Source organism: Silene latifolia, chromosome 1, assembly GCF_048544455.1.
Source record: "Silene latifolia isolate original U9 population chromosome 1, ASM4854445v1, whole genome shotgun sequence".
Lineage (NCBI taxonomy): Eukaryota > Viridiplantae > Streptophyta > Magnoliopsida > Caryophyllales > Caryophyllaceae > Silene > Silene latifolia.
In genome coordinates, this window is record NC_133526.1 from 177,460,568 (window position 1) to 177,474,841 (window position 14,274).

Sequence of the window (14,274 nt, forward strand, 5' to 3'; positions counted from 1 at the left end):
TTTATAATATTACTGCCTTGTCAGTCCAATTATTCATTACTAACTCAGAAATTTAACACCACTAAAAACAATTCACAAAATCTCATTGAAGACGGGCGATATCCGTCACAAGCTTGTGACGGATACCGTTTCCTCTCACAAAATATCCATTTAGAGGTGAGTGGGAAGCACATGGGGGATGTCCACTGTCTCTCTCCTTTTTGTGAGAGTCGCAAAAGCTGTGACGGGATTAGCGTCACAAAGTTAAAGACTAAGCTGAAAACAATTATAAAGCCTAGCTACATTCTAGCTAGATATCTTTTGTTGTATGCAAGAAACTTGATTTCTATTACAGTAAGGCTTTGTTTTTCTCCTGAGTTGAGCTGAACTGACCTGAACGAAATTGAAGTTAGTTGAATTGAATTAAAGTTTGTTGAGATGAATGTAGCTGAAATGAGTTGAGTAGACTTGAAATGAGTTGAGTGAGAGCTAAAATTAAGTCAACAAGGCCTAAGTCCTTTTTAGAACGACAATATCCGTCTTAAGATAAAAACCAGTTAAATATGTTCACACTTGCATATACTCCTATAAGACAAAACTGTTTTATTCAGTAGGCATACTAGACTAGGTAGCACCAAAACGGACACGGACACGACACGGACACGTGATACGGCATCCCATGAAATTTAGGACACGGGACACGCTATTTAAATTTAATAAAAAAAACATATTTTATGGTTATAAATAACGTATGATTTTATTTTTGTAATGTATTTGATTCTAAATTTAATGTATTTGATACTAAATTTAGGTAACTGAAGGTAAAATTCGACCTTAACTATAACTAATTCTAATTTCGCACCCAAACCAATCTTCTAGTCAATCTCTTTTGAGAATTTATTCCTCGTGTAAACTATAACCTGATTAGGCGTGTGTCCGACGAGTGTCGGGTGTCCGACACGGGACGGTTAGTTAGGAGGAGTGTCCGTGCTACCTAGATACTAAGCATCCTCCTTTTATACCATCTACCATACTGACTGACTTAAGTTTGATGCAGATATAACAATCACAGTATACTTTTTTTTATTGTTGATAATTATTTAAATTTATGACGTCCTCATTTTGTATCATCTCAGGATAGATTCACAAAAAACATTTTATTAGTATTCTGCCATGCAAGCTAGTGTAATTGAATACGGATCAGAGTAATTGTTTTAACAATTTTTAGCAAATTATATTTTTTTTTACTGTTGATAACTTACTATGATATGAAAAGTAAAAACTACTCTCATGTGCAAATACACAAGTTTGTATTTATTTAGTTTTATGCATGGGTGATATAAATAATAAGATCCATACACATTCATTGAGCCTGGACGTAATCTCTTCATGGCCAACTTAGTTTTATATTACTTGAAGATTAATATTTAGGCACACTGTACCGGTGCACTATGCTATCCTGTACTCAATAAATGAGAAAATTAAAATTAACATATAATTTTATAAATTATTCAATTGAATTTATGTGGAATTTTATAATATAAAATGATCATTTTTTAGGTGGTTTTACAATTTGACGGTCTTTTGTTATAATTTGTGATTTACTAAAGATTTAAATCTTTTGGCAATCTTTTCTTGCTATGACTACTCCACGAAAAGCAATAAGATTATGATAAAGCGGATGACTAGGCCACTAATGAAAATTGGTTATATCATGATTAAGCTTTCTACAACAGACAATTTCACCAAAACATTAATTAAAGCATCACCTGAATCTTAGAAAATATAATTACCAATCATGTGTTCATGTTATAGATCAAATTATTTCACTATGCATTATGATTAATATGAATGATTATGATAAGATTTTCTTGTTTATCACAAAATTATTAATGGATGTTGTGTAATCGACTTTAGTTAAGGATATCATACAAAAAGATCATGATGTCTACATTGTATATATCCAGTGATTAAAATGGAGATATATACGTTGGATATTAATTAGGCCACATGTAATTGTGTTTATTTACGTGTTATCTAGTTTAGTGGGTAAGTTAAGAGGGAGCTGCATGCTCATTAGTCATGACCTGAGTTCAAAACCCGTCAGCATTATATTTGCCCTTGTGACTTTTCTTCTACCAAAAAAGTAATTTCTCTCTATTTTAATGCAGAAACAGATGGAGAATTACTCCATATCTCAGAATTTCATGAAAAAATTTCGAAAAAATTTCCTTGTTCAACTTCATATGGTAAATTAAATGGTGCAAACTCAAATTTTTGCACCAAATACTCCTACAATTTTACATGGGATATTAATGATAACTAAAATGAGTAAATGTAAATAGAAAAAATTATAATTAAGAATATACAAAGTAAAAGGGGAGAAAAAAAAAGTAAAAAAAACTAAGAAAAAAATATATTGGTTGATTAGACAAATCATGCAGGAGTCTGATCTCGAAGTCTCTTTCTATATACAGAATGAGAGCTCTCATTCACTTCTGGACATCATATTCAGGATTGATGATTGGTGGTTACAACTCTATTTTCATTTGTGTTGGATTTGGCCCTACATTACACAAATCAAACAGTAATTAATAAGGAGTAATAGTTAATTAGTTTGCACTAATTAAAAGGTATTAGCAATAAAATTATGTGACCCCTCTAATACTAAATCAGTAACTATGGCGTAGAAAGGTCTCAAGCTGTGAAACCGTGTCATTATATAAAAATACATTCATTTATTTAAGTAATAAATGAATGATTTTAGATCGTTTACTTGTAATTAGTGATATTAATTTCCATTACCTTGTGAATTTTGCGTTTGAAATTCATTATCCGCTTGAAAAAATCCCATTTGAACAATACTTTGAAGGTCCCCCTCGCATGATGATGGTAGCTGAGTATAATGAACAATCGCTTCAGTTAGAATTTACGTTGAATAAGGTTATAATCCATCAAAAATCTATACAAATGTACCGTTACATGTTATAACCAAACAGAATGGAAAAAATGACTTATCGGATAAGTAATTTGAGATAAGGTCTAATTAAAGAAATAATTATTTATCATAATTATTGAAATAATCTTGCAAATTTTTCTCTAATTAGCTTCTTATTGTATGCCCTTAGGACACACAGTAAGAAAAAAAAAAGCGTTGTTATGAAGATTATGTTAAATGGGACCGGAAAATAAATGATTACCTGAGGAAGAGAATTAGAGAAAGCATGAATTGAATTTGAAGATAAATGAGAGGAATGATTATGGTTAAGTGTAGGATTTAAGGGGTCCATAGGGCATGGGAGAGTAGCCCCAATGGTTGGTATGCAATCTCGTAAAGGATTTTGATGGGGTTGGCCATATTGAGTTGGTAACATTGTTGGGTACATTGGATGCGTTAAGCTGCAACTTGGTTGGATCCCCTGAAATTTTTTCAACAATTAAAAGGGTTAGTTCGATTTAAAGTTATCCTAAATCTAAACTTTATAATTAAAGGTCAAAAATAGGAGAGAAAAAAGGTGAAATAAAAAGGAAGCGAAAAGATGAACTTACTCCTTTTGTAAAAAGGTTGTTCATGTTCACCTCTAATCTAGGATTTACGGTTGATAACTTCATTGAGAGGAACTGGAAATGTAAATAATATGGACATTAGTTAGTTAAACAATTTTGTTACAAACTTTCACCATCAAATCCAATTCGAATTGTTGTTGCATTTGCGTTGATGTATGATGTATCACAATCAGTGTATAGCGATCACATTCTGAGTCGATATCAACCATTTTATAAATTAACGACCAAAATTGACACTTGTATCGATTGACCTCAATAGTGAATGAAAAGATGAGAAGAGGCCTTAATTACCTCGACTTGCCTTTGTAACGACTGTACATAGTTAATAATCTCATCTAACATAAGTGCTTTTCCGGTCACCTACAATAATTAAGAGATTAACATAAATATCATCATAAAGTCATAAATGAACCAACCATATTAAGAAAAAAAGTCCTTGAATTACAATGAGAATTTACAAAACTATGATAAAGTTGAATTAAGCAAGTCTATATAAAAAAAAACAGTACTTGCTACTCTCCTTTTAAGTCGCTTATTTAAATCGGTTGTAAGTGTCATCTTAACTTAGGACAGTCTTAACTAAGAATTTTTAATACAAAAGTTGCATTACCCTATTACAGCCTGGTACAAGATCCTGAAGAAGCTTCATTCTTTCACTAATTTTTTCTCTTCTAACCTGTTCATGTCAACATTCATAAAGTCAATGTTTACGAAATATCAAAAAATATTCAACTTTCATATTTTCTTTTTTAATAATTCAACATTTCTTATGGGCAAAATAACTGCTTTATTTACGTTTTACTAAAACATCATTTATTTATAAAGAATAAAAAGGTAAATAAACAACGAAAGCAGAAGTGAAATTCTTACTCTTTCAGCAAGACTATGGCTATCAGTAGCTTGACCTCTTCTAGCTCTAACATGAATATAATCCTTAGCTGGTTCAGGAGCCTTTTGCTTATCATCTCCTTCTTTGTTTTCTTCTTCTTCTTTATCATTTGATTCTTCTGATTTACTTCTCTTTGCCTTTGAACCATCCTCTTTTTCGGGTACCTAAATCCCGACATAATTTGGGTCAGCTTATATGAATTATCATTTAAAACCGTCAATATTTAATAAAAAAAAGGAAAAAAAAAAACTGAAGACACAAAAAACAACAATATTAACAAAAAACTTAAAATGTTCCGAGCCCAACTAACATGAATCATCATTTAAAACCGTAAATGCAAATTAAAAAAAAAAAAAAAACATACCTTGTTGGAATGAGACTCAATTTCCTTTCCTTTTCCTTTGGAAACTGATGCTTTTCTCTTCCTGTTTGATCCATTTTCTACAGCTTGATTTCGACCCGATATTGAAGAATTTCTTGATTGTTTGTTCCTCTCATTGATAGAAGTATTGCAATTGGCAACTTGAGATCCAGGTTCTTCCTTTAGTAAAGGACTACTAGAAACTCTTTGAATCTTGCCATTTACACCACCTAAATTACTACATGATCTCTGAACTAAATCCCCATTTTTATTAAATTGATTTGTTGATGTTCTTCCATTGAAACTCCTACTCCCAAAAGAAGAAAACCGAGCTGCCCGCTCTGCGAAACCCGGATCACCGGGCATTGCCGGTAAATTTGAACTCAACCCAATTGAATTTCCTAAATTTGGAAAGTTTTCATTAACAAAATGGTCCAAATTTGGCATTTGGAGACCCATTTTAGGTGGGGAGCTTAAAGGGGTGGTATAACAAGAGTTATTTGTACTACAATTACCACCATTGATGTAATTTGGTAAGTCATTGGTGTTACAAATGTTGCCTAGTTTGCCAATGAGTTCCCTAATCATGAAATTGTCGGTCGAGAGAGCGGAGTTTGAGGCGACAGGGGAGGAAACCATGGAGCTTAAGGCCGACTCGTAGTGGTCGGTGGGAGGTGGAGTGGAAAGCAAGTAATCTTGGGAATGATTAGTTTGGATTTCTATTGAGTTAGCAAGTGATTGCCATGTTGGCATTGTGGAAGTGAATTGTTGATCATATTGGAGTTGTGGTGGTATGCCTCCATTCATGAAGAATTCCTTGTCCATTGGTATGAAGTTAGCGCGAATCGAGTCGTAAAATGATTGGAAATGTAATTGGTTTTGAGGTCTTGATGGTTTTTTTTTTTTTTGGTTGAATTAAGTTTACATTTGAGTTGGGATATTTGTAGTATGAAAAAACAGGGGAAAACAGGGGGACACAAGAGAGTGGTTGGGGAGAGGGGGGAAGGTATTTAGATGGAGTTTATATAGGACATAAAAAAAAGGACCACTTGAGTTGCAAAAAAAATGGTCAAATTGATTAAAATTTTAACTTGTATCTTTTTAATTATTACTCCCTCCTATTCATTATATTCTTCCCCTTTCTTTTTTGCACAAGAAATAAGAAAGTGATTTTGGACCACACAAAACACAGTACCCCACATGTAATTTAATTTGGACCACACAAATCAACCCAAAAAAGGAAATAGGGAAGAAAATTCGAATAATCCGAATAAGGAAATAGGGAAGAAAACCCGAATAATCCGAATAAGGAAATAGGGAAGAAAATGGTGAATAGGAGGGAGTATTTGTTATTATATTTATTTTTGTTTATTTTATGGATATTTTATTTTTTGTTTTGTTGTTGTTCAAAGATGATGAAAGTGATTGTTTGACCAAATAAATAAAAGATGGTAACTCACTTGCACATCCTACAATCTTCCTTCTTCACATTCATTGATCTTGATAAAATCTCGACATGTCTTTAATCACAATTGAAAAAAGATGGGATTATGAATTTATGGGATAATAGTCGAATTTTGACAAGATTGCAAGATGATTCTCTAAATATAGCCACAAAATTGGTGAAATGTATTTACTCACAAAAAGAATTCGCGATGAGTTATAATTATAAGATTGATCGAATTGATAAATATTTGATATTGACTCCATCTTTAACGCATTAATTAAAATTAGGCCGTATGAATAGTGAATGCTAATACGTCATCAGAACTCCGCATCTAAAAATTTCCACACCCAGCATCCCCAACTACACAAATCTTGGTTCTATTTATCGTTAATACAGCAGAAAGAGAAAGTGAATTAAACTTGTGATCTATTATCTACAAGACCTTCATTCCAAGGACTAAACTAACATTAGTGCCCTTACGACTCTACGAGTAATATAATGATTAAGATAAGAATATTATTAGTCAATATTTTGATTGTGATGCAAGAGAAGAAAGACAAAAGAGCGTAGAAATAATTGGCAAACTTAATCTATGAGGTAATATTTAATTAATTAATTAAATAATTAATGGTGTAGGAAGTCAGGAGCTCCTTCCCGTGTCTTGGTAATACAGCAAGAGGAAAGCCTGGATATGCGACGATACGAAATGACATACATACGTAGTACCAAAAGTCAAAATAAGGCATGTTATTTTCTTTGTTTAACACGGTTACAACTTAACAACCTTCAATATTGCATGTATTTTGTAGTACGGTGTAATTTTATAAGGGTCAATCACCACACTCGTAAGCAGTGACAACCACTATATTACATTATTACTCGGTTAGATTAGTCTCACACATTGTCCTTTGCATTCACGATGCAGCTGGGAGAGTGTCCTGACTCTCGACAGCCGAACCTTAAGAATAAGATGAAGTATTACAATGGCGGATCTTAACTAAACTAACTAACAAGCTATGGAGTAAGAGATTTGAAATTCGTCTGATTTCGGGATCTATGCTGGTATACTGGTATAAAATAGCTAATTTAATAAAAATCAATGATTTTTTTTTGGTTGGAATGTGAGTATATTATCTCATAATTTCAGCCTTCATCTCCTCCATGAGTTAAGAAAGCTACTTCTCTGGCCTAACAATCGCCCTGTATGTCTATTTTACATTTGTTCCTTTGATACCCGACCTGGTATATAGCACCAATACCACAGCTGCCTGTACCCCTTGTTGTACCTTCGAACCTGTCCTGTTAACACATCATTCTAGCACATTTACCTCAGGAATGTTGCAACTGGTTAATTGTTTTAGAGAGTGAATGACCTTCTTGCTTTATAGACACTCAAAAAACAAATGGCTTAAGCATTCATCTGACTGTCCACACAAATAGCATCTGTCATCTATCTCCATACCATACTGTACTAGCTTGTCATTAGTGTTCAGAGCCCCATAAGCAAATAACCATCCTAAAAATTGATGTTTAGGTAGACACTCAAAAAACGAGCTATACCTTTGTAAATACTCAAATCATTATTTTCATAATTAATTACTATTGTAGATCCCGCGCGAATACGTGGTTGTTTAGATAGGAATATTAAAAAAAATAACCATTATACAACTAACATTTAACTCAATTTGAAATTTTATTATTATTAATGTTTTGTTTTAATTGGTGGAAATTAAAGAGAAAGTTCAGAATAATCCAGTTGTATGTATATAATATAATAAAAGTCCAATTACAAATATGATATATAAAAGCCCAATTACAGATATGTTATAATAAAAGCCCAATTATAGCCAAATTCATTTAGGCGGGAAAATTTGGGAGATCTCTTATTCTTTTAGTATAAGGGGGATTTTACAGTAAAAATCATCATTGACAAGCTAGTACAGTTTTAATTTGAAATAAGTCCAAATTTCGTTAAAAAAAAATAACGCGGAAGTGATAATTTGCCCCCTTAACTTTGTTCAATGGTGAAATAACACCTCTTAAGTTTCAATTGTTACCAATCGTTGGTTGACACAGTGGTATCATGGGGCTGCGCTTGGTAGGGAGGTCTGCGGATCGATCCCCCACAACTCCGATTGGGAGGGGTTTAAATACCGTAATCCTTGGACACGCCCCGAAATCCGGATTAGTCGGCCCAATGTGGTTCGGATTACCGGATGGTTTAGACCAAAAAAAAAAGTTTCAATTGTAACCATCAAACCCTTAACTTTAGCTAAAAGTGAAATTAAACACTATTGTTTATTTCTCATGAAATTCTACCAAAATTCATTTATAATCTAATTAATCAATTATAAACTTTAATTTTTATAACCTTACCACTTTTATATAATATATAATTGTAATAGCGAGTGTTTTTTCATAACTTTACAATTGTTAGACAACTTATTATGAATGTACGAATAGTTCATAAGATTTTATTATATTTTTATTTGGTTTATTATAGATAAATGTAAAATTATTTTTTAGGTGGATAATTAATTTTATATAAATTAATAAATTTAAATTTAGTAATTTTAAGTGATATTAGTAGTAAAATGAATTTTTTTTAGATTTAAGTCAAAATTAAAGATTGGGGTTGAGTTTCACTTTTTGTTAAAGTTAAAGGGGTTTATTGCTACAATTGAAACTTTAGGGGACTAATTTTACCATTAAACAAAGTTAAGGGGACAAATTACCACTTTCGCGATAACAACAATCATGTTAAAAAGTACGAGTATAGTTTAAGAAGGATTTGACAGATGTCAACTAGTTTAATTTAGTTGGTGAAGTTAAGAAATATGATGCTCTTGACCTGAGGGTCAAATCCCGTCAGCATTAAAATCACTTTTATGCCTTCTTTTCATAAAAAAAAAAAAGTTTTAGAAGAATTTGACAGACGTCATTTTGAGAAGTATAGTTTGTTACAAAAATCAATCAAATAAATAAAGCTTCTTTGTAATTAATTTATATGGTTTTCTCTTTTATTAGTGAGATAACTAGTTGGATTTCAGTAAAGAGGTCTTTCATCACATGGTAATGTATACTTTACAACTTTAACTTTAGAAGCTATCTATCTCTAATCTCTAATAATAAAAATGGATAATCATGAAATTAGTTTATCGTCAATTGTTGTCTCCATATTGTACTAGTAGTAACAAGCAAAGAATTTATCAATACTAGTACGTGGTGCAGAAAACTAAATAATGATCGACTGAGACAGATTTTATAATAGAGATATAAATCATAAACCATATGTATACTACTGTATTAATAGATCCAGAATTTTCTAACTTAGTCTCTAAGACAATAATAATATTTTTATCTCTTATTTCCTTTCTAATAGACGGCGAACAATATTGTATCGCGAAAGATCTCTAAGGAACGTAGATATCAGAAGATCTCCATTAAGATAGTCTCATTACAGTTCAAAAAATAGCAAGAAATATCTAAACGTCTTGACTATTAAGGATATTAAAACCGTAAACGATAAATCCGAAACTACTAATCCCACGTGACCTATTCTCTTGTGATTTAATTATGCTTAGTCCTTGTATTTAGTTAAGCTTAGTCAAAGTCTTAGTTTGTATATCCTAGTTTATAGTTACTGTTAACTTAATTATAGAAATTAGTTAAAGCTAGGTTAACCCTAATTTTTAGTATATATATATCAATGTATGTAATCAGTAATATTTATCTTAATCAATACAATTCTTATCTTATACTTTACATGGTATCACGAGTCTAATACGATCCTCACGATCAAATAATCCGTGTCTTCTCCTTGCTTAGCGCATCAATCTCTCGTTCTCCTATCAACCATGTCGAACAACCAACTCCAAATCGTCAACACCGTTGAACCCAACCGACCCCTAACCCTTGTCACCTTCGCTAACTGTATTCAATTGAAAGACACCATTACCTTTCGACAATGGAGGTTTCAAGTTCGTGCTATCATGAACGGACTTGAACTCTTCTCGTACCTTGATGGTACCATTGTTACACCATCAAAAACCGTCACCATCGATCCCGTCCCACCCGCCACTGAGCCCACCATCACTGCCAACCCAGCCTACTCTACTTGGTATAGGCAAGATCATAGTTAATCCTTGGAGCTTTAACCGGCACCTTATCTCCTCCTATAGCTGCTCTTATTGTCAACGATACCACCTCCAATGCCGCTTGGTCGACCCTCAACCGTACCTTCGCCAATTCCTCTCGTGGTCATCGTCTCCAAATTAAGGACCACCTTGAGAATATTTCTCACACCGATAATATGACTATTACCGAGTACATGACTGCCATCAAGGCATGTACTGACGATGTAGCCCAATTAGAACACCCAATGGATGTCGACGACATCACAAACAAAATTTTAAATGGTCTAAACTATGCCAAATATGGTTCCGTTATTGAAGTTGTTCGCGCTCGGGATACGTCAATTTCTTTTGAATTACTTCATGAGAAATTGATTTAGCAAGAGGTACGCCTAAAAAACGCACCCACCACCGACACCTCAACCTTTACTCTCTCTACCCATGCTGCGAATTATCAACCCAACTACACCAATAACCGTCATCACTACAACACCCGCAATCACTCCCAAACCCGTCAGCCTTACCCGTCCAAACAAACATACACTGACAACTCCCAACCCACGTACTCTAAGCCCTACAAAGGTCGTTGTCACTTTTGTGACGAAGTTGGTCAGGTAGCTTCCGACTTTCGAGACTTCCAAGCCAAATACCCTAATGTTGTGTTCCCAACCCGTCAACGCCGTGGACCACAACCCCCAAGCCCACACCGCCACCCACCCCTCCACCCAGCCACCATCCTCTTGGACCGTGGACAGCGGTGCCTCGCACCACATAACCGATGATTTGAACACCTTGTCCCTTCACCAAGCTTACGATGGAGCTGATGATCTTGTTATCGGCGACAACGCCGCACTTAATATTACTCATTCTGGTTCTTTTACTATACTCTCTAATTCCCTTCCTTTAAAGTTTAATAATGTTCTCGTTGTTCCTCAAATTTCTCGAAATTTATTATTCGTTTCACAATTTTGTACCGATAATAATGCATATGCCGTTTTCTCACCCACTTCTTTTTGTATTAAGGCAAACCCGACGGGAGCGGTCCTTCTTCAAGGGCCCCTTATTGACGGTTCCTACAATTGGCATCCGACTCCGCCTCAAGCTAGCATAGCCATAGCTCCGGGACAAGCGTCATGACATCATAGATTTGGTCATCCTTCTAATAAAACTCTTCAAATTCTTAGTTCTCAATTTAATTTCCGTTTTTCCAATTCCGAGCAATGTATTTCTTGTAACATAAATAAAAGTCACAAAATACCCTTTGGACAAACTACTCTGTTTTCTAATGCACCGCTTGATCTTATTTTTTCCGATGTTTGGACTTCACCCGTCTTATCCACTGATTCATTTAAATATTACGTGATTTTTGTTGACCACTTTACGCATTATATTTGGTTATACCCGCTTAAAAGAAAATCCGACACCGAATCCGTCTTTCTCAAATTTCGTTCCATTGTTGAAAATTATTTCAATAAACAAATTAAACAATTTTATTTCGACAATGGTGGTGAGTTTTGAAAATTAACCTCTCATCTCAATCTTACGGGTATTAATTATCTCACGAGTCCACCACACACTCCGGAGCATAACAGATTTGCTGAACGTAGACACCGTCATATTGTCGAAACGGGTATGTCCCTTCTTACTCATGTTAAATTACCTACCTCCTTTTGGCCTCACGCCTTTTCTACAACTGTTTATTTAATAAATCGACTCCCAACTCCGACCCTTAAAAATACGTCTCCTTTAACCAAATTATTTAAAAAAATTCCTAATTTTTCAAAACTTCATAGCTTCGGCTGTTTATGTATTCCCTGGTTACGACCCTACACGGACCATAAACTTCAACCCCGCTCCATTCAATGTATTTTTATTGGATACTCAACGACTCAAAGTGCCTATGTAATACCCGCCCTTTTTAGAGACCCGTTGACCAGCTTTGACCGACCTTGGAAGCAGTGATAGTCCTTAGAAGTGCGTACCAAAGTTATCCTGTGTTTTGAGTTAGGGGTGGTACTCGATCGAGTAGCTTGGATACTCGATCGAGTATGGGCCACTCGATCGAGTAACGTCTTTTCAGCGAGGGTTTATAACCGTGTTTTGTTAAATCCGCAAATCATTTCCACCTCTTTCTCCTAAACCTAAATGTCGCCCTTTCCTCTTCCCTTCACCATATGTCCTCCATGGAAGCCCTTGAAGGTTCTTATGCCTTAGGAGTGCGTAGCTTGAGTCGGGTAGCGATCCTTTGCCAAATTTTCCTCTTGTAGGTATGTCGTCATCATCATCTGTGTCTTGTGTTTTCAGTTAGGATTAGAAGGGTAGTAATAGATGATTGTATTGTGTATATAGGTGTTGCTTGATTGCTGGATATTGCGTGTGTTGGCATGGAACGGTTGCAGTTGCTTAAAGGTAGGTTCGCCTACTCAGTTCCTGTGGATGGTCTAGTGTGTCGGTTGTTGCGTCGTGGTTGTTGTGTTGTTGTTTTGTTGTGTGGTAGATTATATGCGGTAATCGGTTGGTGTATACAGTTTGTTGGTTGTTGTTGTATTGCATAAGTCTGTGATTGTTTGTCTCTGGTTCTCGAGGTGCGTCCTCGGCTGAGTGGAGTCACTTGCGGGAGTAGCTTCACGTCCTAGTTTCGCCCTCCGTGGAACCCGCCACGGGAGGGGATGTGCACATTAATGGGACAGGGTTATCGCTCGGTATGATGAGCGGGGCTTAGGTGGGAACGGCTGCGGTCCCCCACTGGTAGGGCTGGTCCAGTGGACAGTCGGTGACGGAGATTGATTGGAGTGGGTGTGATTGTGTGTGACTGGTTGTGCTGTATTGTGTTGATAATTGTTGTTGGTTTATGTTGAGTCTTGCCTCAGTTACTGACCTTGTGTGGTTGTCTTGTTTGTTTATGTGTCTGCCGTGATCCATTATGGTGAGCAGTCAGTCTTAGCAAGTGTTGATGTGGTTGATGGCTGGAGTTCTGGCGGGGATGAGTTATCACGAGTACTGATAGAGATAGTGTGTAGCTGACGAGTTGTATCTTTATTTTGTTGATTGTAACGTTTGTAAATGTAACCATAATTGTTCTTTTATCGACTTTTGATGATTACTTACCTCGGGCAACCGAGATGGTAACACCCTTATATGCTAAGGAAGGCCTAGTTAAGGCTCCTCGGAATATAGGGGTGTTACAAAGTGGTATCAGAGCGACGATTTTGGAACCTGTAACCAATGAACATAATGAACGTAGTGAGTCTAATAAAATGAACCTGGTGTATGTATAATGGGAGCCCCAGCTGATGCTAGGTTTTGGGTGAGTAGGCGCCCTCATTTCAAAATCTTGGCCCCATTGTACTTAAGCCAGTCACTGGGTATGGAAATGTGGAGTTCGTGAGTATGTGCTTAACGTGAATGTGGATTGCTTGGAACTATCTGTGGTTGAGTCTTTGTTGAAGTTGATGTAGGCGTGATAGTTGCACCCGGATCGTGTATGGTGAAGTTTTAGTAGAATTAGTGAGTATATGTGATGGTAATGAGAAACGTACAAAGTTTTATTTAATAGAAATGCGTGAAAAGTGTAGAAGTGTATGTTGTAGTATGAAAAGTGATCATGTTGGTGTTTGCTTCAAGTTGTTGGTAATGGTGATCCTATATGAGTTTATAAGTCTTATTGTAGCTATAATGATGATAGTTAAAGAAGTGTTGAGTTGTAGTATGAGAAATAGCAAATAGTGATGCATTTGTGCAATGTCTAATGGCTGAAAGTTTCCGCTGTGTGGTGATTAATTTGTGTAGAATAGTTTGGTTATGTGGAAGCTGGAACATGATAGTAATATACTTGGATGACATGTGGAAATTTATCGTTAATTAAATGTTGTATTTAACGTGATATTGTTTTTGCAGG

General features: G+C 35.1%; 1 protein-coding gene across 1 annotated transcript; it reads right to left on the bottom strand.

Annotated features, from left to right (window-relative positions):
* Nucleotides 1–2,295: 2,295 nt before the first annotated feature.
* Nucleotides 2,296–5,793, bottom strand: LOC141612423 (transcription factor bHLH62-like). The gene is made up of 8 exons (XM_074431196.1): nt 4,800–5,793; nt 4,417–4,599; nt 4,157–4,222; nt 3,838–3,906; nt 3,529–3,600; nt 3,180–3,398; nt 2,785–2,875; nt 2,296–2,545 (listed from the first exon to the last, which is right to left on the bottom strand). The coding sequence occupies exons 1-8, from the start codon at nt 5,619–5,621 to the stop codon at nt 2,511–2,513; spliced, it is 1,557 nt and encodes a 518-aa protein (XP_074287297.1). The 5' UTR covers nt 5,622–5,793; the 3' UTR covers nt 2,296–2,510.
* Nucleotides 5,794–14,274: the final 8,481 nt, after the last annotated feature.

Excerpts from the sequence above, each read along its gene's own strand:
- LOC141612423 (XM_074431196.1), bottom strand. The coding sequence starts at position 5,621 with ATGGACAAGGAATTCTTCATGAATGGAGGCATACCACCACAACTCCAA. Across the intron at positions 4,600-4,799 it reads TTGAGTCTCATTCCAACAAG|GTACCCGAAAAAGAGGATGG; the intron begins GTATGTTTTTTT and ends GTCGGGATTTAG. Across the intron at positions 3,399-3,528 it reads ACAACCTTTTTACAAAAGGA|GGGATCCAACCAAGTTGCAG; the intron begins GTAAGTTCATCT and ends AAAAAATTTCAG.